We start from the raw sequence: 22,325 nt of genomic DNA, 5'->3' as shown, positions 1-22,325 counted from the left end.
CGGCTAGCCTAGCCACCAGGCTAAAAATATACCTAGCTAACGCCAACCAGGATCTAAAAGCATCTCTTAAAATTGTGGCTAAATACTGGACAAAAATGTCCATTTATGACAGCGCCTCTAGTGGACAAACACAACGCTGACACATGCATATGTGTATGTAGTACATAGTAAAGGATTCTGATGCAAACACATACCAAGATGTTGATGCACACACACACACACACACACCGCTGACCCCGGCAGTGTGTGCTGTCATCCAGGCAAACCTGAGTTGATGAAAGTGTCTTAAATCTTTTCCAAACAGCCTCGGGGGCTTGTGGGTCGGAGGGTGGGAGCGGGAGCGCTGTAGTGGAAACTCCGCGGACACACACCTGACTGTGAAGTATTTACGAGCTGGTCTGACATCGGCTTCAGCTCAGCAGGTCTGTGGTATTCAGTGCTGCATTAGTCATGTGGAGCGAAGGTGAGTTGTGACTGGAGGTTGTGTGTTTTGTAACGCCGGACATGATGGCAGTGTGTTGTACATCACAGTGTGTGTGTCGGCTCCGTCCCACTGTCCACCGAGTTGGTTTGTTATGTGTATATGTTGTGTATATGTTGTGTATGTGTGAGAGAGAGGGGGGGGGTGTGTGATACAAGGCTGACTAACGACTCCTGCATCATTCTTGTTGGGATTTATCGACTGTTTCCCGGCCTCACTGTGACGGTGGACAGTTCAGAAGATGCTGTTTGGGGTATTTCTTGAAAAGAAACTCCCATCTCACAGAGGATCAGTTCACTATACCGAAGAAGTGTTACTTACACCCACAGGATCTCTCTCTCTCTCACTCTCTCTCTGTCTAGCCTACTCCCCCCCCCCATCCTTTGTCTCTCTCTCTCTCCCCCTCCTCTCTCTGTGCGAGCTGTTCCTTCTCTCTTTTCTTCCCTCACTCTCGGTTGCTGGCAGCCTGTTTATTGTCGCTCTTGAATGACACTTTTTCTAAAAGGGAGGGCAGAACAATAAATCTTCTTATCTGGGTGGAGTTTAATAAAGGTGAGCTGAAACCTGGGGCCCCTGTATGAATGGTGGGAATGGCTTTTCATTATCTGAAGAAAGCGACACTGGTGGACTGAGATAAAGAGACACAGAGAGACACAGAGAGAGAGACAGGGAGAGAGAGACCGAGACAGAGAGAAGAGAAAAAGAGACAGACAGAGAGAGACGGGGAGAGAAAAAAGGTCATCCTACCAACTGTCTAATAAAAAATGTGCTGGGTTGGAGGATGAGATGAGTCCTGTCTGAGAAGGTTGTTTACTCCTGTAATGGAAAACAACACACCCCGGTAAAGCCTGAGCAGAAAGAGATGGAGATGGTGGTACACAAAAAGAGAGAGAGAGAGAGATTTAATTTGATTTTAACAAGGTACATTTATTCAGAATATATTATAGTCCAACAGCTGATACTCAAACACAATCATCTCTTCATCATCCAGCTCATACGAAAGAAGTGTCAGGAAAAAAAGACCATTGAGTGGTCTAAACAAGAATTTGCAAAAACAGAAATTCAAAATAAAACAGCCCAACATAAACACAAACTCGCCTCAGGGGGTTTGCAGCAACACAACATCCTGGGGCCCTCCCCAGATGAGGAACAACTCCCTAGAAAACCCTTTAACAGGGAGAAAAAATAGGAAGAAACCTCATGGAGAGCAACAGAGGAGGGATCTCTGTCCCAAGACGCACAACGTGCAGTGGATGTTGAGTTTACACAATTTTACATACCAAAGAAATAAAATGAAAAAGCCAATAATACAGCCAGGACTTTCCCTCATTACACACGTTAAAAAAAGAAAAACATCTTCTGGGGTGGTATTCTGGAGAGAAAAAAAGAAGCCATTTCTGTGTAGAAGCTCTGCTCTGTAGGCTGATGTTCCTGGTGGAAACTAGTTTCTGGAAAGTCCTGGAGAGCACCAGTGGTGGACCTCCAGCCTGGCTCCATGAATCAGTGGCTCCTCCAGCAGCAGTCAGAGGAGGATCGCCCAGAGCAACACACTCATCGACCAAACTCGTCTTAAGCATCATCAAGGAGTTTCCATTTCACTTTCTGTACCAGTTTCCTCAGTCTGAAGACTTCCTGCTCAGTAAACGTGTTCACCTCCAAATCTTCTGTGTTTTTCATAAGACGTCTGACTGAGTCAACAAAAAGCTGCAAGTCTGGAAAGTAATTTTCCACCCTGAGCGCCCTCAAACCCTCGGTGACCTGTAAAAACTTGCTGATTTTCAGGAAAGCACAGCTCCCTTCAGTGTCCCGCTGTGTATGAGGAGTGGAAACTAACTCACAGTCACTTTCTCCTGTGTCCTGCTCAGATGAAGAAGAGGAGGATGGCTTTTTACCTCGTGAAAGCCTCTTTGCTTTTAAATTGTCCTGTCTACCCTCTGTGGGCTTCCTTTTAATAGACTTTTTTAATTTTATTTCATCAACATCCGACAGCATCTCTTCCTCAAGTACAGACTCTGCCACGCTAACAGCAGTCTGCTGTATTTGCTTCTTCCATCCACAGTTCATATCTCGCCCAAACAGTTTGCTTCACGCCCCATTCTCACTGTTTTCATTTCCATCAGCTTCCACCTGTTCAAGTCCTGTCACCTTCTCATCGTGGTCACCTTTTTTAACCTGCTCAGCCTGCCTGCCCACCTCCCTCTCCTGCCTGCTCAGTCCGTCCGTTTTCCTTGTGTTCTCCAGCCTCGGTCTCTTTCTGTTCCACCACCTGGTCTATTTCTCCTGCCCCTCGCTCCCCGGCCTCCTGTCTGCCCTGTGCCGACTCGGCAGCGCCGTCTTCAGCCGGAGATGCGCCGCTCGTGGCGGCATCAGGAGACGAAGGCGGCCCTTGAGGATCAGACCCTCCCTCACTCCTGTCCGGACAAGACCTTATTAAACGCCCCTCAGACCCACAGCCAAAACATTTCATCACGCCGGATGTAACGAACACAATGTAGTCAGACTCGTCGATCCTGAACTTGAGGTTCAGATCGAAACCCTCCGCATTATCTCTCAGAATCATGAAGCCTCGTCTCCCATGGGACACAACGTGTCTGTTAATTTTCTCATTCATCCAGGTCATGGTTCTCCAAAGGAGTTGAATCAAGTGCAGCTGGACTTGGTATATATCCGTGAAGACGTTTCGCCTCTCATCCAAGAGGAAGCCTACCAAGTCCAGTTGCACTTGATTCAACTCCTTTGGATATGGGACACAACGTGTCTCAAGTGAGGAGACTGGCAACCTGAAGAGACCATTTTGATCGGGGACACTCGCTGTCCGTATCTTGCAAGCTCCTTCTGCAGAGCGGCCTCCCTCATGACCGGGGGAGCATTAGAAATGGTGCTTCTCGTGGCAGGATGAAGCAGCGGCAGAACGGGGGTCACCGTGTCCTTCATCACCACACCGCTGTCCACCTCCTGGCTGGCTTTATCACCACTATCGATACACATGACCACAGCACTGTTCATCCTGGATGCTGATTTGATGCTTCCACATCCCACATGTTCCCCTACCGTGAGGCAGCGCTCCTCCGCCGAGCACGTGACCACCGGAGACACTTTAATCGCGTGCCGGCGTGTCAACTTCTCAAACGCCGCCCCTCCACCTCCCACAGTGGCCATATTGCCCCGCTGAGGGCAGTAGCACCGCTACCGGGGGGGGGGGGGATTCCACTCAGACCTGTCACTGAAAAAACTAACTAAAAGACAACAAAAAAGCACATGAAAAAGGACAAGATGGTTGGGGAAAAAAACTCGTTTTAGAAACTCAATAACGAAACAACACGCTGCTACTCCATCCTCACTCGCACTTCCGCTCCGCTCCGAGAGAGAGAGACACAGAGACAGAGAGAGATAGAGAGTCAGAGAGAGACACAGAGACAGAGAGAGAGAGAGAGAGAGAGAGAGAGAGAGAGAGAGAGAGAGAGAGAGAGAGAGAGACAGAGAGACAGAGAGAGAGAGACAGAGACAGAGAGAGGGAGAGTCAGAGAGAGAGAGGGAGAGTGACAGAGAGAGAGACACAGAGACAGAGAGAGACAGACAGACAGAGAGAGAGTGACAGAGACAGACAGAGAGAGAGAGAGTGACAGAGAGAGAGACAGAGACAGAGATAGAGAGAGACAGACAGAGAGAGAGTGACAGAGAGACAGACAGAGAGACAGACAGAGAGACAGACAGAGAGAGAGAGAGAGAGAGAGTGACAGAGAGACAGAGAGAGAGATAGAGAGAGAGACAGACAGACAGACAGACAGAGAGAGAGAGAGTGACAGAGAGAGAGACAGACAGAGAGTGACAGAGTGACAGAGAGAGAGAGAGAGAGTGACAGAGAGAGAGACAGACAGAGAGAGAGATTGCTTTGGCAAAACTACATTGACAGTCATGGCAATAAAGCACTGCTGATGTGAATTGAATAACAGAATTTTTTTTTAATTTTTGAAACGTCTTTATTTGTTGAAAACAGTTTTTTTTGGGGGGGGTGTCTGGGTGGTGTGGTGGTCTATTCCATTGCCTACCAACATGGGGATCACCGGTTCGAATCCCCGTGTTACCTCTGGCTTGGTCAGGCATCCCTACAGACACAATTGGCCGTGTCTGCGGGTGGGAAGCCGGATGTGGTTGTGTGTCCTGGTTGCTGCACTAGCGCCTCCTTTGCTCAGTTGGGGTACCTGTTTGGGCGGGAGGGGGAACTGGGGGGAATAGTGTGAGTGTGATTCTCCCACGCGCTACCCCCCCCCTGGTGAAACTCCTCACTGTCAGGTGAAAAGAAGCGGCTGGTGACTCCACATGTATGGGAGGAGGCATGTGGTAGTCCGCAGCCCTCCCCGCATCACTAGAGGGGGTGGAGCAGAGACCGGGACGGCTCGGAAAAGTCGGGTAATTAGCCAAATACAATTGGGGGGAAAAGGGGGGGGGTTCAAAGAAAAAAAAAGTTTTTTTTTTCAATAAAATTAAACTTTATTTTCAAAAAGCAGAAAAGTAAATGATAGATGTAAATAACAAAAACAAAACAAAAACGTAATTTAGCTCAAAATGAGTCCAAAACCCAGGTCATTCTCTACAGCTGAGCATGTCACATTTTTAAGGCAACATTGTGAAGTCTTCCACGTTCACATTGTGCATCCTGACAAATGTCGTGTTCCTGCCAAAGTCCAAGGAGTCTTCCACCTTCCTCCTCCTGCTGAGGTAGACAGCCAAACCAAACTAAACCGCTGACGTTTTGCTCGCCGCTCCTGGCTGCATCTATCGCCTCGCACCAGCGGGTGCTTAGAGAACGTTTCTCCACACGTCCTGAACATTCGCTGTAGCAGCTGAAACAAGGAACCGTCTACCAAGCCCACAAAGCAGGGATAAACTGATGAGACCAGGTCTGTGGTGACCGAGTCTGATGAGACTACCAGGTCTGATGACACCAGGTCTGATGACACCGGTTACGATGAGACTGGGCCTGTTGTGACCATGTATGATGACACCAGGTCCGATGAGACCAGGTCTGGTGAAACTGGGTCTGTTGTGACCGAGTCTGAACTGCATTGACTGCGTTTATATAGTGCTCTTCTAGTCTACCGACCACTCAAACCACTTTGTAGTGTATGCCTCACACCCATACCTTCACCCATTCACACACACATTCATACACTGATGGCGGAGGCTGCCGTTCGAGGCGCCAACCTGCTCATCAGGAGCAGTTAGGCATTCAGTGTCTTGCTCAGGGACACTTGAACACGCTCTGTGGAGGAGCCAGAGATTGAACCAGTGACCTTCCAATTACTAGATGACCCGCTCTACCTCCTGAGCCTGAGACCGAGTCTCTTGTGACTGAGTCTGATGAGAGCGGGTCTGATGGGTCTGGGTCTGATGGGAGCGGGTCTGATGAGACCGGGTCTGATGGGACTGGGTCGGTTAAAGGTTGAGCAGGTTCACACTGTTAAAGCAGGTCCACTATCGCTGTTATGCGCACAGTCCATATCTCCTTCTTTTGGGTGACCTGCAGTCAGCTGAGACTGACGAGGTTACTTACATGAGTGATGAAAAGCTCCTCCTACTAAACCTTGTGTCCAGATGAACTGATCTAACTTTCTGGGATACGTTCTGACTTCCAACTGCGCAACTTCAAAAGTGGTTTACATCTCCATGGTAACAGCAACATCTCAGATTGGTAGAATCTGCCCTAGGATTGTGGGTAGTGTAGTTACCTCACCAGGAATAAAGAAATAAAACACAGTTTCTTAAAAATGATAGTAAGTGTTGGGCATCTGGGTGGCGTGGCAGTCTATTCCGTTGTCTACCAACACAGGGATTGGCGGTTCGAATCCCCGTGTTACCTCCGGTTTGGTCGTGGGTGGGAAGCCGGTTGTGGGTATGTGTCCTGGTCGCTGCACTAGCACCTCCTCTGGTCGGTCAGGGCGCCTGTTCGGGGGGGGAGGAGGGTAATAGTGTGATCCTCCCACGCGCTAGGTCCCCCTGGTGAAACTCCTCACTGTCAATTGAAAAGAAGCAGCTGGTGACTCCACATGTATGGGAGGAGGCATGTGGTAGTCTGCAGCCCTCCCCGGATCAGCAGAGGGGGTGGAGCAGAGACCGGGATGGGTCGGAAGAGTTGGGTAATTGGCTGGATACAACTGGGGAGAAAAAGGGGCAAAAAAAAAGAAGATAGTAAGTCTGTCATATATGATTTATACAGGATGGGTAATGATCACATTTCCTACGGTGACTCTGAATGGCGTTTTTATTTCCAGAGCCAAAGATAAGACTGACAAAAAACAACAGACTGGTACGTTCATATTGTCAGTGATGCTGAGCCACTCAAGACACATTTGCTCTTTAAAGAAAAAAAAATCATTTGAGGCAGGATGATTATTCTCTCGTTTCCAAACATACTTCTGGTCCTCCTCGACCCACCCATCTAACCTCTCTGTTGACCTCTAACCCGCAGTACATAGAGACCATCTCGTCGCGTCAGATGGACATCCATCTAACCTCTTTGTTGACCTCTAACCCGCAGTACATAGAGACCATCTCGTTGTGTCAGATGGACATCCATCTAACCTCTTTGTTGACCTCTAACCCGCAGTACATAGAGACCATCTCGTCGCGTCAGATGGACATGCATCTAACCTCTTTGTTGACCTCTAACCCGCAGTACATAGAGACCATCTCGTCGCATCAGATGGACATCCATCTAACCTCTCTGTTGACCTCTAACCCGCAGTACATAGAGACCATCTCGTTGTGTCAGATGGACATCCATCTAACCTCTCTGTTGACCTCTAACCCGCAGTACATAGAGACCATCTCGTTGTGTCAGATGGACATCCATCTAACCTCTTTGTTGACCTCTAACCCGCAGTACATAGAGACCATCTCGTCGCATCAGATGGACATCCATCTAACCTCTCTGTTGACCTCTAACCCGCAGTACATAGAGACCATCTCGTTGTGTCAGATGGACATCCATCTAACCTCTTTGTTGACCTCTAACCCGCAGTACATAGAGACCATCTCGTCGCGTCAGATGGACATGCAGAAGTTCATCGCTGATGGCTGCAGGGAGGCGCTGCTGGAGGAGAAGAGACGCTTCTGCTTCCTGGTGGACAAACACTGCATGTTCTCCTACCAGATCTCCACGTTTCACGAGAAGGTCGGGCAAGGAGTGTCATTAGGAGGAGAGAGATTTGAACTGACAGATTAGATGAGGGGAATTGTTACACTGACTCAAGAAGATGAGCATAATGGGTTGATATAAAAAACTGCAGGAAGTCAGCAGTCTACTGACGGAGAGAGAAAGAGGCGTAAAAGGTCAAATTTTGATGAACTTTTCTGAAGGAGGTAGTTTTGTTTCAACTCGTTTCACATTCATGTGTTATTCTTTGTGTTCAGCCTTACCCCTTGTGTTCTGTTTGGGTCAATGTCCTGTTTGAAAAAACAAATGTAAACCATCGATATTGTTAATATTATTAATCACTGAGATGCAGATAAGAAATATTGGGTATTTGTTGAATAAAATCCAAAGTTGGCTGAGGTGGTTCTGCTGGTTAGTGAGCAGAACCACCTCAGTGGGACTGTCCCGTCTGAATCCAGATGTGTTTGAAGGGAAACCTGGCCGAGAGAACAGCGTCTAGACGAACTACATAGGACAATGCACGAACGCAATCCACCGTCACTGCAGCACAAAGCAAACGTCAGTGAAGCAATGGGCAATGGTCCAAAATCAACTCAGCAGGCGGACGGAAAAACCCAAACCAGATCCTGACTCAAAGACCGCTCCTTCCTTTGTCACCTGAGACTGAGACAGAACAGCTTTCACATTTAAGTCACTCTGCACGGACGTCCAGTAGGACGTCCAAAACAGCTTCATCTGGGCATCCAGGTAGCGGTCTATTTCATTGCCTACCAACACGGGGATCACCATTTCAAATCCCTGTGTTACCTCCGACTTAGTCGGGCGTCCCTACAGGCACAATTGGCCGTGTCTGTGGGTGGGACGCCCTATGTGAGTATGTGTCCTGGTCGCTGCACTAGCGCCTCCTCTGGTCGGTCAGGGTGCCTGTTTGGGGGGAGGGGGAACCGGGGGGGAATAGCGTGATCCTTCCACACGCTACGTCCCCCTGGTAAAACTCCTCACTGTCAGGTGAAAAGAAGCAGCAGGTGACTCCACATGTATGGGAGGAGACTTGGTAGTCTGCAGCCCTCCCCGGATCGGCAGAGGGGGTGGAGCCACGACAGGGGCGGCTGGGAAGAGTGGGGTAATTGGCCGGATACAATTGGGGAGAAAAAAAATCCAAACAAAAAATAGAAACTCTGATTTACTTGTTGTTTACTGTTAGTCCTGGTGTTAAGAGACCTGTCGGTCAATCTGGGAGTGACAGCAGCTTCCTGTCCTGTGGTTTGTTGTTTGATAGCAGGACGACCCTGTGGTTTACATGTGGATTCAGGATGGTAGTGTAAAAGGTTTGGTGGGGGGACTGGAACAAAAAACTTCCTTTTTTTAGATGGAGTATAACATACCATGCAAACATCAAGAGGAGTGGGATCCTCGCAAATAGATGCCAGAACATAGCTGGTCCAAAAAAGATGACGTAGTGGTCCAAAAGCACATGAAGGTTTATGAAGGGGGGGAAGAAAAGTCTGATCCTCTGTAACACCTCTCTCTCTCTCTTCCCTCCATCCGGGCACTTCATCCGGGCTCTTCAGGCCAGAGAGATGCTGGTGCTGAAGCTGCCCAGCTGGCAGGACAAATGCAGTGATGCCACCAAGGTGCCGGACACGGTGATGACGATGATAGAAGGGCTGCAGACGCCTGTGTCAGACACACCTGAACCCTCAGCCCTCGTGGAACTCTACAACAGGGTGAGTCTTGTGAAACCCGTCTGCCTTGAGGAGGGCGGTTGTGACGTTGTGCACGTGAGAGCGCATGGAGAAGCTCAACCAAGGCTCGTTGTCACTACCAAAGACAAAAGTTTGAGACAAAGGTGTTTTACTTAAACTATTTGTAACAAAAATATACATTTTACAGTTTTTTGGAACGCTACATACCTGAAGATTCACATACACACAAATGTTTCTGATTCTTTCCATCCCTGGTGTGTTAAAGATAATATCTAACACAAGAACATCAGGTCCTGCGGACTGTAGCAGTGTGTGATAAGGATGGCTGGTGTCAGGTAAGACTTCACCAGGAAAAATGACAGGGTGCATAGTGTTTTCATCTTCATTACAGCAGCCAGATGAGGGAGAAGAAGGCAGGTAGTGTTGAGTTAGAAGAAGTGAAGTTGCTGTGTCCAACCAGCAGATATGACAGAACAAGCTGGTAGAAGACCTTTACCAACAGATAGTACTACATCAATAAGTACAACTCAGGTTCAACCAGGTTTGTTTCTTCTTGTGGTGAAGAGGGAGCTGAGCCGGAAGGCAAAGCTCTCAATTTATCAGTCAGTCTTCGTTCCAACCCTCACCTATGGTCATGAGCTTTCAGTAGCGACCGAAAGGGTGAGATCACGGATACAAGCGACTGAAATGAGTTTCCTCCGTAGGGTGTCTGGGCTCAGCCTTAGAGATAGGGTGAGGAGCTCGGACATCCGGAGGGAGCTTGGAGTAGAGCCGCTGCTCCTTTGTGTCAAAAGGAGCCAGTTGAGTTGGTTCGGGCATCTGATTGGGATGGCTCCTGGGTGCCTTCCTTTGGAGATTTTCAAGCATGGTCAACTAGGAGGAGACCCCGGGGTAGACCCAGAACTTGCTGGAGGGACTACATGTCCAGTCTGGCCTGGGAACACCTTGGGATCCCCCAGGAGGAGCCGGAGGGCGTTGCTGGAGAGAGGGACGTCTGGAATGCCCTGCTTAGCTTGCTGCCCCCCCCGACCCGACCCCGGAGAAGTGGCTAAAGATGAATGAACAAATGATAATAATGACAATAATAATAAAGATAACAGCCCTGTGATGGCTTGGCGGCCTGTCCAGGGTGTCTCCCTGCCTGCCGCCCAATGATTGCTGGGATAGGCTCCAGCATCCCCGCAACCCTGAGAGCAGGATAAGCGGTTAAGATAATGGATGGATAGTGATAATAATAATAATAATGAAAATAATAACAATAATTAATAATCATACCTTTCTTGATTAGAGAGATGACGATGAGAACATAATGTGGAGTTCACAAATAGGTCAAACATGAAATATGAAAATATCCATGTGCAAATTTGTTCTGCCCCCAGAAGTCAGTATTTTGAGGCTCAAGTAAGTGCGAGTGCTCACCCCGCTGATACTTCTCTATTAAAATTGTAACGTATTCCTCATGCACAAATAAGTGTGAATGCTGTTGTATTTAGAGTGGTAACGTTGAAGAGTAGACACATCAATCGTAAATTAAAACTAGGAAAACAGCTCAACACTGTAGTGTAGCCCACTGTGTGAAAAGGTGCCCACCCCAAATTTCTAATTGCCCTCCCCCAATCTGCGCAGTCTAGATCTGGGCCTGTTGTGTGGATTCCATCTGGAGCAAAAAGAGTTCAGGAATTTTGCTCAAGAGTGTTTTCAATCGATCAGCCAAAACTTGTGTACAGCACATTTTGTACATTAAAATGCAATACAAGTGGTGTAGCGGTCTAAGAATCGGTTTTGTGTTGATGTAGTTGCCCACTGGGGACCGGGGTTCGCGCCTCGGTCTCATCAGATCCGACTATGGCCGGACTCGATGAAGCAGCAATAATTGGCAACGCTGTCTTCGGGAGGGGGGCGGAGTCGGCTTGTGTCCGTCACATGAATGCGTCTCTGTGTGTGTCGGAAAAAGCATTGGTTTGGCCTGGAGTCGCCTCGTCACCAAAGTGGCGAGGCGTCTCCTTCGAGACTGCCGGCCGGAGAGATGCAGTTGGCGAACGCACGCAGTACAAGGGTGGGTGTTTGAACTAAAATAGGGATCAATTGGCCACTAAATTGGGAGAAAAAGGGAAAAATCAGAAATAAATTTATAAAATGCAATACAACGCATTTGACATTATATCAAATTGCTGGGATCAAAGAGAGACCAGTGTGGCCAGACAGGTGGATCAAACATGGGTCCTCCAGTCTGGACCATAACCAGCACCCGCTAAACCATCCTGCAGGCATGCATGTTTCCTCATTGGTGCAGTCACCCTTTTTTCAAACTGCTTCCTTTGTAAGGTACATTTAGGAGTGTTTCTCAGTAGTGGGCTGTCTTTTATCCTCATAGTAGAGTATTATGGATGATAATATGACTTTATTATGTCTTTGTGATTTCCTCAGAACAACTTAGAGACTATGGTGCCTCCTCCAGCCCCGCCGCTGAAGGCTCAGATCAGCCCACTGGCCAACATGTTCAACCCCGAACCCAGATCTCCTCTCACCTCTTCCTCGGACCACAACTCAGGTACTGCTAGCTAGCTAGCTAGCTAGCTAGATAGATAGATAGATAGATAGATAGATAGATAGATAGATAGATAGATAGATAGATAGATACTGATAGACAAACACATACATGGAAAACATACAAATAACATTCAAAGAAAAAAGATGAATGAAGAAGGCCTGTGCTGAATAAAAATTATGAAATATATGAGATACATAACAACTAAAAGCAGTAAAGTGTTTTTACAGACAAAACTGTGCTTAATATCTTTATATCTGCATCTTAAGTATTAAGTTTGAACTAAATCAGCATTTTTCACATTGCCGCTGGTGTCGGCCCTCTTGCTCCTCTGGGCAGAGCTGGATTGACAGCTGGAAATGTTAGCATGAAAAAGAGTGTTAGCTTGTTCACATTCAGGTTGACCTCTGTGTCGCTAACCCTCTTGTTTTCTCTAGACCAGGGAAGCATCGGGGAGGGCGGTCTGTCAAGGTCAGTGTCCCAGTCGTCTGGTCTCAACATGGGCAGGAGGCCCCGGGTTCAGACCATCTTCCCCCACACAGCGGGCAACAACGACACACTGCTCAGCTTCGACGACGGAGACGTCATCAACCTGCTCATCCAGGAGGAGAAGGACGGCTGGCTGTATGGGGAGCTGGAGAGGACACGACAGTACGTCCATTCATTCATTTTCTGTCCTCCTGTGTGATCTGGCTCACAGTTGCAGGGGGGACTAGAGTCTATCCCAGCATGCACTAGCCAGGGATTGGTTTATTACATGACCTATAGACACAGTCGTTCACACACCATTCGTACCTATGAGCAACATAAAGAGTCAAGCTCACCAAACATGCTTGTCTGTGACTGAGGAAATCCATGCAAACACAAACAATGTATATAAAAAAGTATATATTTAAACATGAATTTATGTGTAACGTTAGTGATGTGGACTCGCTAGCCCTTGGGTAATGGGTCAGACCCTTTAGTTGACTGGCTAGCGCTAGTCACCTGTGGTGCGGCCTATCCAGAATTCCTGGCTGCGGCAGATTCCCGGCTCACCCCTGAATTCGCTACATTGAATCGCTACATTTAATGAAGTAGGATGGCGGCGCGAACTCACGTTTGCAGCGGCCTCATCTAGTACTGGTGTAAGAAGATGGCGGCGTGAACTCATGTTTGCAGCAGCCTCACCCAGTACCGTCCATGCAGTGTCTTTGTCCACGTCTGCGTCTAAGTTTGTGTCTTCATTTGATGGCTGGGAGAGCTGGTGCTGGATCAGCTGGGAGAGCTTGGTCTGCTACGTCCTTTGGGCCCAGGGACCACGGCCCTGCCTGGAGCTGCACCTGAAGAGGAAACATTGAGGGCGATCTGACAGGACATGGAAGTGGGGCAAGCTAAGCTAACTGCTAGCCCATGCAGACCGACAGTTCCGATAACACCAAGGGTGGTCTGGCGGTAGCCTTGCCAAGCATTGACTGTGTTTTGGGTGTCGTCATGTGGAGTGCGAGGAGGTGTGTTGAAGGTGTCTGGCTGGGAGAGCTGGCGTTGGATCAGCTGGGAGAGCTTGGTCTGCTGCGTCCTGTGGGCCCAGAGACCACAGCCGTGCCTGGAGCTGCACCCGAAGTGGAAACACCAAGGGCGGTCTGACAGGGTTCAGGAGTGGGGCAGGCTAAGCTAACTGCTAGCCCATGCAGACCAGCAGTTTTGATAACACTGAGGATGGTCTGGCGGCCTTGCCTAGCGTTGACGGTGTATTTAGTGTCGTGTGGAGTGCGGGGAGGTGTGCCAAATGTGTCTGGCTGGGAGAGCTGGTGTTGGATCAGCTGGGAGAGCCTGGTCTGCTGTGTCCTGTGTGTCCAAGGACCACGACCCTGCCCAGCGTTGCAGCCAAAGAGGAAACACCGAGAGCAGTCTGACAGGACGCGGAAGTGGGGCAGGCTAAGCTAACTGCTAGCCCATGCAGACCGGCAGTTCTGACAGTCATCCTGGCTGGCGTTCCTCCTGGACAGTGATTTTTTTTTGTAGTTTGGAAATGTGTGTTCTTGTCGTTTCTGGGTCGGTGTTTTGTCTTTGTGTTGCACTGCTGTGGGCTGGGGGAAACGATGTGTGGTTTTATTTCATGTACTTGTGTACATGAAATGAAACCAGAGTGTTTGGATCCTGATGTGGCTGTTCGACAGTGACAGAACAGTGCTTTCACCGTGGCCCGGCGGGCCTCACCGTGGAATCCGCTGCGCAGCTTCATTGCATAAGGTAGAATTCAAATAGAGTTCATAGTAAATGCAGCAGCAGTGACACACCCTGAGGAAGACGTATACTCTTATCCCAGTAAATATTCACCGTGTTGACAGTGCAGGCATTGTTCACATTTCTGAGGTGGCCGTACGAGTTCCTGCCCGGTGCTCGCTGACGTTTTACTGTGCAAATACATCCCGTTGAGAAACACAGAGAATGCTAGGTATGTTCGACAGGACTGTCGGTCTGCCTGTCTGCCTGTCTGTCTGTCTGCCTGTCCCCCTGTCTGTCTGTTTGTGTGTGTGTCTGCCTGTCTGCTTGTCTGCCTGTCTGTCTGTTTGTGTGTGTGTCTGCCTGTCTGTCCATCTGTCTGTCTGTCTGTCTATGTGTGTGTCTGCCTGTCTGCTTGTCTGTCTGTCAGCCTGCCTGTCTGTCTGTCTGTCTGTTTGTGTGTGTGTCTGCCTGTCTGTCCGTCTGCCTGTCTGCCTGTCTGTCTGTCTGTCTGTCTGCCTGCCTGTCTGCCTGCCTGTCTGCCTGTCTGTCTGTCTGTCTGTCTGTCTGTCTGTCTGTCTGTCTGTCTGTCTGTCTGTCTGTCCGTCTGTCTGCCTGTCTGTCTGTGTCCGTCTGTCTGTCCGTCTGTCTGCCTGTCTGCCTGTCTGTCTGTCTGTGTCCGTCTGTCTGTCTCTACGTGTGTTTCATGTCCATGTCTATTCGCTTGTCTCTGTAATGTGTCTTTGTCTCTGGTGGTCTTCATGACCACAAGAGAAGTTACTCTCTTTCATTTCTTATTGTTAAAGTCATAGTACAACACACAAACACACACACACACACACACACACACACACACACACACACACACACACACACACACACACACACACACTGAGAGATAACACAACATTTGTTCATTACTGATTCCATCGTGATGATCTTGAGGGAAGTCTGACAGGAAGTTACACATCTCCGCAGTGTGTGTGTGTGTGTGTGTGTGTATCAGAATCACCTTTTAACAGTGGCTGTGATTCCAGACAGCAGAAAACAGAACTTGTCTTCTTCTTCTGCAGCTCTGTTCAGTCTGCAGCTTTTCAGTGCGGCCAGTCACCACATCCGGCTCGTGCCATCAGGTGGCGGCCCGATGTGGTTTTGGTTGGGTTGAAAATCACATGCACATGTTTCCTCCATGCCACAAGTCTCCTCTGCAGCATGCATTCATGTTCAGTGGCTGGGTTTGCCTGTTGGGGGGGAGGGGGAACTGGGGGGAACAGCATGATCCTCCCACGCGCTACGTCCCCTGGTGAAACTCCTCACTGTCAGGTGAAAAGAAGCGGCTGGTGACTCCACATGTATGGGAGGAGGCATGTGGTAGTCTGCAGGCCTCCCTGGATCAGCAGAGGGGGTGGGGCAGAGACTGCGACGGCTCAGAAGAGTGGGGTAATTAGCCAAGTGCAATTGGGGAGAAAAATGGGGAGGGGGGGGAATCCAAGAAAAACAAAGAAACGCACCTCTGTCACATTTCATGAATCATCTGGTGACTCGTGAAATCCTACCCCACAGCCCCCCCCCCCCGCCCCCGGGTTGGGGACCTAGTTTACTAGATTCACTTTGCTGTCCCCGGATATGGTCTGTGTGTCATCTTCATCACAGTGTGATGTGTTGTCAGTGATGCTAACACCTGGCTGTGGCTGTGGTTGTGGTTGTGGGTGTGGTTGTGGTTGTGGTTTTAGGCGGGGCTGGTTTCCCTCGTCCTACTGCAGACCCTACACCGAGTCCGTCATATCAAACAGGTGAGAAAAGCACCATCGACAGCATCGGTGTCCGTCACACAGACTGAATAGTTATGTGACTAGAAAATGTCTTTGACCAAAGCAGCAACGTGGGGACGCCTCTGCGCAGTCCGAGTGTGGCCAGTCTGCCGGAACAGGAAGAGGAGGAGCCTGTTCTGCTCCCGCCCCCCGACTACAGCGACAACCTCCCTTCCAGCCCGGTGGTCTGCTCCACGCCGTCGCCACAGCACACGGTAGGAAGCAGAGAAAAACACAAACTACTTCATGGCCTCTAACATGGCTGACACACCCAGCGGCTTTACTTCCCGCTGGTGGAGGTGAGGGAGGAGACAGAGGTGAAGGTGAGGGAGGAGACAGAGGTGAAGGTGAGGGAGGAGACAGAGGTTCATCTTTCCATAGTTGAATTAACTTCAGTTATTCTATTTAAAGATGGACGGGACTCGGTCAGATTCATCTTTCCATAGTTGAATTAACTTCAGTTATTCTATTTAAAGATGGACGGGACTCGGTCAGATTCATCTTTCCATAGTTGAATTAACTTCAGTTATTCTATTTAAAGATGGACCAGACTCGGTCAGATTCATCTTTCCATAGCTGAATTAACTTCAGTTATTCTATTTAAAGATGGACCGGACTCGGTCAGATTCATCTTTCCATAGTTGAATTAACTTCAGTTATTCTATTTAAAGATGGACCGGACTCGGTCAGATTCATCTTCCCATAGTTGAATTAACTTGCTATTCTATTTAAAGATGGACCGGACTCGGTCAGATTCATCTTTCCATAGTTGAATTAACTTCAGTTATTCTATTTAAAGATGGACCGGACTCGGGTCAGATTCATCTTTCCATAGTTGAATTAACTTCAGTTATTCTATTTAAAGATGGACGGGACTCGGTCAGATTCATCTTTCCATAGCTGAATTAACTTCAGTTATTCTATTTAAAGATGGACCGGACTCTGTCAGATTCATCTTTCCATAGTTGAATTAACTTCAGTTATTCTATTTAAAGATGGACGGGACTCTGTCAGATTCATCTTTCCATAGTTGAATTAACTTCAGTTATTCTATTTAAAGATGAACGGGACTCGGTCAGATTCATCTTTCCATAGTTGAATTAACTTCAGTTATTCTATTTAAAGATGGACAGGACTCGGTCAGATTCATCTTTCCATAGTTGAATTAACTTAAGTTATTCTATTTAAAGATGGACGGGACTCGGTCAGATTCATCTTTCCATAGTTGAATTAACTTCAGTTATTCTATTTAAAGATGGACCAGACTCGGTCAGATTCATCTTTCCATAGTTGAATTAACTTCAGTTATTCTATTTAAAGATGGACCGGACTCGGTCAGATTCATCTTTCCATAGTTGAATTAACTTCAGTTATTCTATTTAAAGATGGACCGGACTCGGTCAGATTCATCTTTCCATAGTTGAATTAACTTCAGTTATTCTGTTTAAAGATGGACCGGACTCGGTCAGATTCATCTTTCCATAGTTGAATTAACTTCAGTTATTCTGTTTAAAGATGGACCGGACTCGGTCAGATTCATCTTTCCATAGTTGAATTAACTTCAGTTATTCTATTTAAAGATGGACCGGACTCGGTCAGATTCATCTTTCCATAGTTGAATTAACTTCAGTTATTCTATTTAAAGATGGACCGGACTCGGTCAGATTCATCTTTCCATAGTTGAATTAACTTCAGTTATTCTATTTAAAGATGGACCAGACTCGGTCAGATTCATCTTTCCATAGTTGAATTAACTTCAGTTATTCTATTTAAAGATGGACGGGACTCGGTCAGATTCATCTTTCCATAGCTGAATTAACTTCAGTTATTCTATTTAAAGATGGACGGGACTCGGTCAGATTCATCTTTCCATAGTTGAATTAACTTAAGTTATTCTATTTAAAGATGGACCGGACTCGGTCAGATTCATCTTTCCATAGTTGAATTAACTTCAGTTATTCTGTTTAAAGATGGACCGGACTCGGTCAGATTCATCTTTCCATAGTTGAATTAACTTCAGTTATTCTGTTTAAAGATGGACCGGACTCGGTCAGATTCATCTTTCCATAGTTGAATTAACTTCAGTTATTCTATTTAAAGATGGACCGGACTCGGTCAGATTCATCTTTCCATAGTTGAATTAACTTCAGTTATTCTATTTAAAGATGGACCGGACTCGGTCAGATTCATCTTTCCATAGTTGAATTAACTTCAGTTATTCTATTTAAAGATGGACCAGACTCGGTCAGATTCATCTTTCCATAGTTGAATTAACTTCAGTTATTCTATTTAAAGATGGACGGGACTCGGTCAGATTCATCTTTCCATAGCTGAATTAACTTCAGTTATTCTATTTAAAGATGGACGGGACTCGGTCAGATTCATCTTTCCATAGTTGAATTAACTTCAGTTATTCTATTTAAAGATGGACCGGACTCGGTCAGATTCATCTTTCCATAGCTGAATTAACTTCGGTTATTCTATTTAAAGATGGACGGGACTCGGTCAGATTCATCTTTCCATAGTTGAATTAACTTCAGTTATTCTATTTAAAGATGGACCGGACTCGGTCAGATTCATCTTTCCATAGCTGAATTAACTTCAGTTATTCTATTTAAAGATGGACCAGACTCGGTCAGATTCATCTTTCCATAGTTGAATTAACTTCAGTTATTCTATTTAAAGATGGACGGGACTCGGTCAGATTCATCTTTCCATAGTTGAATTAACTTCGGTTATTCTATTTAAAGATGGACCAGACTCGGTCAGATTCATCTTTCCATAGTTGAATTAACTTCAGTTATTCTATTTAAAGATGGACCGGACTCGGTCAGATTCATCTTTCCATAGTTAAATTAACTTCAGTTATTCTATTTAAAGATGGACCGGACTCGGTCAGATTCATCTTTCCATAGTTGAATTAACTTCAGTTATTCTATTTAAAGATGGACCGGACTCGGGTCAGATTCATCTTTCCATAGTTGAATTAACTTCAGTTATTCTATTTAAAGATGGACCAGACTCGGTCAGATTCATCTTTCCATAGCTGAATTAACTTCAGTTATTCTATTTAAAGATGGACCAGACTCGGGCAGATTCATCTTTCCATAGTTGAATTAACTTCAGTTATTCTATTTAAAGATGGACCAGACTCGGGCAGATTCATCTTTCCATAGTTGAATTAACTTCAGTTATTCTATTTAAAGATGGACGGGACTCGGTCAGATTCATCTTTCCATAGTTAAATTAACTTCAGTTATTCTATTTAAAGATGGACCGGACTCTGTCAGATTCATCTTTCCATAGTTGAATTAACTTCAGTTATTCTATTTAAAGATGGACGGGACTCGGTCAGATTCATCTTTCCATAGTTGAATTAACTTCAGTTATTCTATTTAAAGATGGACGGGACTCGGTCAGATTCATCTTTCCATAGCTGAATTAACTTCAGTTATTCTATTTAAAGATGGACCGGACTCGGTCAGATTCATCTTTCCATAGTTGAATTAACTTCGGTTATTCTATTTAAAGATGGACGGGACTCTGTCAGATTCATCTTTCCATAGTTGAATTAACTTCAGTTATTCTATTTAAAGATGGACCGGACTCGGTCAGATTCGTCTTTCCATAGTTGAATTAACTTCAGTTATTCTATTTAAAGATGGACGGGACTCGGTCAGATTCATCTTTCCATAGTTGAATTAACTTCAGTTATTCTATTTAAAGATGGACCGGACTCGGTCAGATTCATCTTTCCATAGTTGAATTAACTTCAGTTATTCTATTTAAAGATGGATGGGACTCGGTCAGATTCATCTTTCCACAGTTGAATTAACTTCAGTTATTCTATTTAAAGATGGACGGGACTCGGTCAGATTCATCTTTCCATAGTTGAACACCTAGAAAACAGCGAGACGAAACATTCAGGAATGTTTTTATTTGTACATGACTAACATACACACCTCTAACCTGAACTGTTCTTAATCATCTCAACAGCTGTTGGGGTGTGGTCTGTTCCTCATTAATATTCATGAGCTGATCTTTGAGTGACACATACTAGCAAGGGTTGGTGGTAAGGGTGGGCGGGATTTCATAGTTTAAGACTTTCATGTGATTGGCTGTATGTAAATGAGTGTCTGATGACATCATGAGTATGAGACAGAACAATACCATCTGAAGGAGGCTGAAGTGGGGAGCTCCTGAAAAAAGAAGCAGAAAAGCCAGTGTACCTTTCATACATACACATATAACATTTTAATTAGGAATAATAAATTAAATAATACAAATATAACATATCATATAAATCAGTGTAGTTTATATTAATAATAATATTAACAATAATAATAAATTAATAATAATTAATAATTATATTAGTTGTTCATAATTAAAGAAGTTGATATAAAATGTATAAATTAATATAATATAAATTAAGTAATGTGATTTTTTAGGGGGGGGGGGTGTGTGAAAAGTGAGTACATAATGCATGGCAAATAGAATAAGTGGTGTTAGAAAAGTCTTCATAAGAAGTAGATGCACCCGGCTGACTCGCTCTCCCCTCCCAAACCACATCACCCAGCATCCCACAGTTTGAGCCCCGATGGTGGTTTCTCTGGGGTAAATGGTGGTAGAGTGTGGTTGCATGGGGCAACATAGTTATTTCTACCTCCCATGCGGCGCTCCACACCCTCTGCGGCACACGGCTGTCCTCCGGTTTATCTCATTTAACCTGGACGTAACATGATTTCATGTCTTATCAGGCCTATGGACGTAGTCATCATCTCCTCCACCCCTGTGGGAACAGGGGAGAGACTCTAACACGCCTTGAAACCAGGGACATGTTTTCTCGGTTTCCAGAAAAGCGATGAGTGTTCCCTGTGACACAGCACAGCTGAGCACATTGCTCAACTCTCCTCTCTGCAAAAGTCGGTGAAGAATGAGAAGAAGCTGCAGCAGTGTTGTATGGAGCTTCTGTTCTGAGCGGTTGAGATGTTCCTCTCCCACCAGCAGGTCAACCTGTTCTGCTTTTGGGTTACGAGGAGTGAAAAATGAGGATTAACTGAAGCGCCTTCTGTAGAACTACAGAAAACAAGCAAAGATGTGAAACTCAAGTTCCTCTGATTTAGGCGGTTAGATAACACGGTGGGATCTGGGCAAGACAAAACCTGGTTCACGTCCCTAAGGCTGGGTGGAGCAGAGATCGGGATGGCTTGGAAGAGTGGGGTAATTGGCCAAGTACAGCTGGGGAGAAAGGGGAGTGAGAGTGGAGACACCTTTTTGTGACCATGAGGGAAACATAAAAGGCTGCCCACCTGACGGAAGGTGACACTTATTCCATAGCGGAGATGTTACACAGCCTCCTGCCACTACCGGGGGGGGGGGCACCTACCACTAGGGGGAGCTGCAGCCCCCCTTCCCGCGCTAATGGGTTGACATATCCCACACGGTTTCCCACAGCCAGGAGAACCGCCTCTTATCGTAACAGATGGATCGGGCTGAACCCGCACTCCGTGTGGGATAGAGAGAGAAGGCGTCTCCGAGGACGCCATCTTGCTCACACCGAGAAAACTACGCCAAACACACACACAGACTACTGCAAATGTAGCCCAGGCCCAGTAAACACACTCAGTCTGAAACCACCAGCCCTGGAGACAAAAATAAGCTGCTATAAAATAATAAAACTTACTAACAGCAGGTCGCTCTGACCAAGCACACTCACACACCGACTCCCAGCATGCACCGAGAGACAGAGACAGAGATTATGGCATGAGAAAAGTGCTCCCAGCCAGGTTTTGGCCTCTGTTGTGGATGGAGAGAGCAAACCAATGAAGAAGAGACAGAGAAAGTAGAGGACAAGAGGCTATATCTGTTGTTTCCTATGAGAGGTCTGCAGCTCTGCACACTGTCAATTAACTGAGAATGAAGTTTTGACTGCCCAGGAAGCAGCTCTCTCTCTCTGTCTCCCTGTCTCTCTCCCTCTGTGTCTCTCCCTCTGTCTCTCTCTCTGTCTCTCTCTCTCTCTGTCTCCCTGTCTCTCTCCCTCTCCCTCTGTCTCTCTCTCTCTCTCTCTCTCTCTCTCTCTCTCTCTCTCTCTCTCTCTCTCTCTCTCTCTCTCTCTCTCTCTCTCTCCCTGTCTCTCTCTCTCTCTCCCTGTCTCTCTCTCTCTCTCCCTGTCTCTCTCCCTCTGTCTCTCTCTCTCTCTCCCTGTCTCTCCCTCTGTCTCTCTCTCTCTCTCTCTCTCTCCGTCTCTCTCTCTGTCTCTCTCTCGCTCCCTGTCTCTCTCCCTCTGTCTCTCTCCCTCTCTCTCTCTGTCTCTCTGTCTCCCTGTCTCTCTTACTATCCCTCTCTCCCTGTCTCTCTCTCTCTCCCTGTCTCTCTCTCTCTCTGTCTCTCTCGCTGTCTCTCTCTCACTCTCTCGCTA

General features: G+C 46.8%; 1 protein-coding gene across 2 annotated transcripts in view; it reads left to right on the top strand.

Annotated features, from left to right (window-relative positions):
• baiap2l1a (BAR/IMD domain containing adaptor protein 2 like 1a) overlaps positions 1-22,325 on the top strand; it is a 92,114-nt gene that overhangs the window by 66,374 nt on the left and 3,415 nt on the right. The window contains exons 7-12 of one of the 2 annotated variants that reach the window (XM_056297308.1): positions 7,503-7,655; positions 9,209-9,364; positions 11,771-11,894; positions 12,329-12,542; positions 15,830-15,889; positions 15,975-16,122. In XM_056297308.1, the coding sequence (XP_056153283.1) occupies positions 7,503-7,655; positions 9,209-9,364; positions 11,771-11,894; positions 12,329-12,542; positions 15,830-15,889; positions 15,975-16,122 (855 nt within the window). Of the gene's footprint in view, positions 1-7,502; positions 7,656-9,208; positions 9,365-11,770; positions 11,895-12,328; positions 12,543-15,829; positions 15,890-15,971; positions 16,123-22,325 lie in introns of both variants that reach the window. The other variant, XM_056297307.1, reaches the window with a different exon arrangement.

Source organism: Lampris incognitus, chromosome 17, assembly GCF_029633865.1.
Source record: "Lampris incognitus isolate fLamInc1 chromosome 17, fLamInc1.hap2, whole genome shotgun sequence".
NCBI lineage: Eukaryota > Metazoa > Chordata > Actinopteri > Lampriformes > Lampridae > Lampris > Lampris incognitus.
This window is presented reverse-complemented; position numbering and strand designations above follow the sequence as displayed.